This window comes from Nicotiana attenuata, unplaced genomic scaffold (genome assembly GCF_001879085.1).
Source record: "Nicotiana attenuata strain UT unplaced genomic scaffold, NIATTr2, whole genome shotgun sequence".
Taxonomy (NCBI): Eukaryota; Viridiplantae; Streptophyta; class Magnoliopsida; order Solanales; family Solanaceae; genus Nicotiana; species Nicotiana attenuata.
This window is the reverse complement of record NW_017675274.1, coordinates 20158-23606: the sequence shown is the minus strand read 5'-3', so window position 1 is coordinate 23606 and position 3449 is coordinate 20158. Positions and strand designations below refer to the sequence as shown.

Genomic DNA, 3449 nt, shown 5'->3' with positions numbered 1-3449 from the left:
GACTTCTAAAAGTAGATTGGAGGTGTGCCATATTAATAATACAAATAGTTTATGGCCCTCCGAAATTTAGTTTGAATCGCTTGAAAATTAGAATCGAAGCGTACCATGCCGAATAAAATCTTTAATTGCGTGGCCCCTCGTTTAATTAATTTTGTTTATCCTTAGAAATTGAGGCGTGCCGTTTAGCGAATTTTCATGGCCCTCGCAAAGTTGAAAACGCGTAGTTGCTTTAGGCGCGTTATTTTAATAATTTACCTTCCTAAAGTCAGGTGCGCATTTATGTGACCCAAATCCAAATCTCAACAATGTTATATGAAATATGTTGCGGACTGCGAGTGCATTTATGTGACGCGGTTCAATACGTATTTTAAATGACGTTGCAATTTTCCTTAAAAATAATTGAAAGCGGTTAATAAAGTTAAAAAATGCACATAGGCTTAAAAGTGTTTTTAAAATCATATAATAGACCAATTATAACAATTGAGCGATCGTGCTAGAACCACGGAATCCAGGAATGCCTAACACCTTCTCCCGGGTTAAGAGAATTCCTTACCCGGATTTCTGTGTTCGCGGACTGTAAAACAGAGTCAACTTTTCCTCGATTCGGGATTTGAACCGGTGACTTGGGACACCATAAACTATCCCAAGTGGCGACTCTGAATCTTTGAATAAATAATCCCGTTTCGATTGTCCTTTAATTGGAAAAACTCCCTTATTATACCCTTCCGGGGGTGTAGTAAAAAAGGAGGTGTGACAGCTCTGGCGACTCCGCTGGGGATAAGAACCCAAAATCTCTGGTTCAGGGTTCAGAATTCGAGCTTAGATGAATTTTTATATTTGGCTTTATCTATTATCTGATTTTATTACATGCTTGAGCCCAATGTGCTAAATGTTGCTTTTACCGCTTTGATATTATCTGAACTGTATATAAACTGCTACGAAACCCTTCTCTTCTCATCTTCGGGGATGTGCTCGCTGGTCGTGACTCCCTATTCTGTTAGTGTCATACCTTGAAATAAGAAAGAGGCTCGGACAAGTTACTAAGCCGGATGGCCTTTTGGTTCCCGATACGTAGCCCCCTCCTCGGCTCGAGTTGCCCGCTCGGGTACACAAGTCTAGAACAAATACCCAGGTTTTGAACCTAGATAACTCAGCCTCATGCCGGATCCCTAGTAGGAACGTTTGTTTGCATCATGTGCATTTGACTTTGGAGACTCAACACAGGGGTTGGGTTTGTCTAGGACAGGTGTACCAGAAATGAAAAGACCATCCTGATGCATCTTACTTGCTACTTGTGCATTCATTTGCTTCGGATTTGCATGTTGACCGGCTTATAGGGGAAAAGTTGAGAAGGAAAGTTAATGGGAGGATTGAGAGAGATAATTGTCTGTTTTTGAAAAACCAATGTCCAAAATATACTGAAACTCTGCCAAAATTTTAAAAAAAAAAAGAAAAGAAAAGTTTTGTGTTTTTTTTAGAAAAAAAAAGAAAAAAAAAGTTGGTTTTTGTTTTGTCAAAATTGCCCGAACTACGCCAGTTTGATTCTCTCCGGATGTGGGATACGTAGGCAACCCCCAACGGGTCCAACTTCCCTTTTTGAAAAATAGCCCAAAAAGAACAAAAATTTTTTTATTGCTTTGTTGTAAATAAGTGGTGATGCCATTCTTGTCAAAATAGCAGAATGTCCCCAAAAGGACGTCGGAAGGTTGTTTTTGCAAGAACAACCACTTTTGGTCTCTTTTCAAATTTTTANTCTAATTTTTGGGTCGGTTAGCAAGCACAGACCTTAAAATCTTCTTACCCCGAAGTGCTAGAAAGGCCGTTATTTGACAAAGTCGGGTTTTATTTTTGAAATGAAAATTTAGAAAAAAAACAGTGTTAACCTTTCTTGAGTCAAATGAATCATGATTTTTGCTTAATCACCCTAATAAATGTGCAGAATGAGCACGAGGCAAAATTTGCCAATAACAGTCATGAACAAAATCCCTTTGGAGCTGTGTATGTGGTGGGAAGACCTGGGTAAATCAGGGCAAGATAAGGTCAATCTATACTTGGGAGGTCTTACCGGGTTGCTGAAGATCAGGCCTAGAGGGGACATCATAAAGGCGTTGGTTACATTCTGGGACCCGGCCCACAACGTGTTTAATTTTTCAGATTTTGAACTCACCCCAACTTTGGAAGAAATAGCCGGATATATTGGGAGCGCTGAGGTTCCTCTGAGACACAAGTATCTGGTTGCGCCAAGAGTCTTCGCTGTGCACAGATTCCTAGATTCCTTAAAGATAAGCAGGAGAGTCCACAACCCAGATTTGGAAGCTGGCTTTTCCACTCTGCAGTTTATATATCAGAGATACGGTCACATAGGGAATCGCCTCAAATGGGAAGAACACAGGTGCTTTGCTTTTATGGTGGTATTCTTGGGTCTTCTGGTGTTTCCTAGGAATATATGGATAGCTGGGGTAGTCAGCACTTTGCTTACTCAGGCCAAAAGCACCCTCGCACCCCTGATAGTGTCTGAAATCTTCCGCGCTCTCACAGCCTGCAAAGCCGGGGGAGACTTTTTCGAAGGGTGCAACCTCTTGCTACAGATGTGGATGATTGAACACCTATGTCATCGTCCTCAATACATGAGTTATGGGTCGACAGAGAAGAACTGCATAGAGGAATTTTATACAAGGATTGACGGGTGTAGCCTGCCGGAGGGGGTCACAGAATGGATATCACGTCTCCGTTCCATCACTGCAGATCAAATAGAATGGACATTTGGGTGGCTTCCCGTAGATGAGATCATATACATGCCAGCTATCGGGCCTCATTTCCTCTTGATGGGTCTCCGGTGTATCCAGCCTTATGCCCCATACCGGGTTTTGAAACAAGCTGGGGAGATGTCAAATAGTTCCAGAAGATGAAGATCTTAGTGCCCAGGCAGTCGAGATTGGTCCTGATGGTCAGTTTCATGAAGCAGCAGTCCGCCAGATTTGGAGCGAGTAAAATCTTTAATTGTGTGGCCCCTCGTTTAATTAATTTTGTTTATCCTTAGAAATCAAGGCGTGCCGTTTAGCGAATTTTCATGGCCCTCGCAAAGTTGCAAACGTATAGTTGCTTTAGGCGCGTTATTTTAATAATTTACCTTCCTAAACTCGGGTGCGCATTTATGTGACCCAAATCCAAATCTCAACAATGTTATATGAAGTATGTTGCGGACTGCGGGTGCATTTATGTGACGCGGTTCAAGACGTATTTTAAATGACGTTGCAATTTTCCTTAAAAATAATTGAAAGCGGTTAATAAAGTTAAAAAATGCACATAGGTTTAAAAGTGTTTTTAAAATCAGATAATAGGCCAATTATAACAATTGAGCGACCGTGCTAGAACCATAGAATCCGGGAATGCCTAACACCTTCTTCCCGGTTAACAGAATTCCTTACCCAGATTTCTATGTTCGCGGA

General features: G+C 41.3%; 1 protein-coding gene across 1 annotated transcript; it reads left to right on the top strand.

Moving 5' to 3' along the window:
* Window positions 1-1973: 1973 nt before the first annotated feature.
* On the top strand, window positions 1974-2909 carry LOC109219889. The gene has a single exon (XM_019384357.1). It carries the CDS (start codon window positions 1974-1976, stop codon window positions 2907-2909), a length of 936 nt encoding a protein of 311 aa, XP_019239902.1.
* The last annotated feature ends 540 nt before the right edge of the window (window positions 2910-3449 follow it).

Excerpts from the sequence above, each read along its gene's own strand:
- LOC109219889 (XM_019384357.1), top strand. The coding sequence starts at position 1,974 with ATGAACAAAATCCCTTTGGAGCTGTGTATGTGGTGGGAAGACCTGGGT.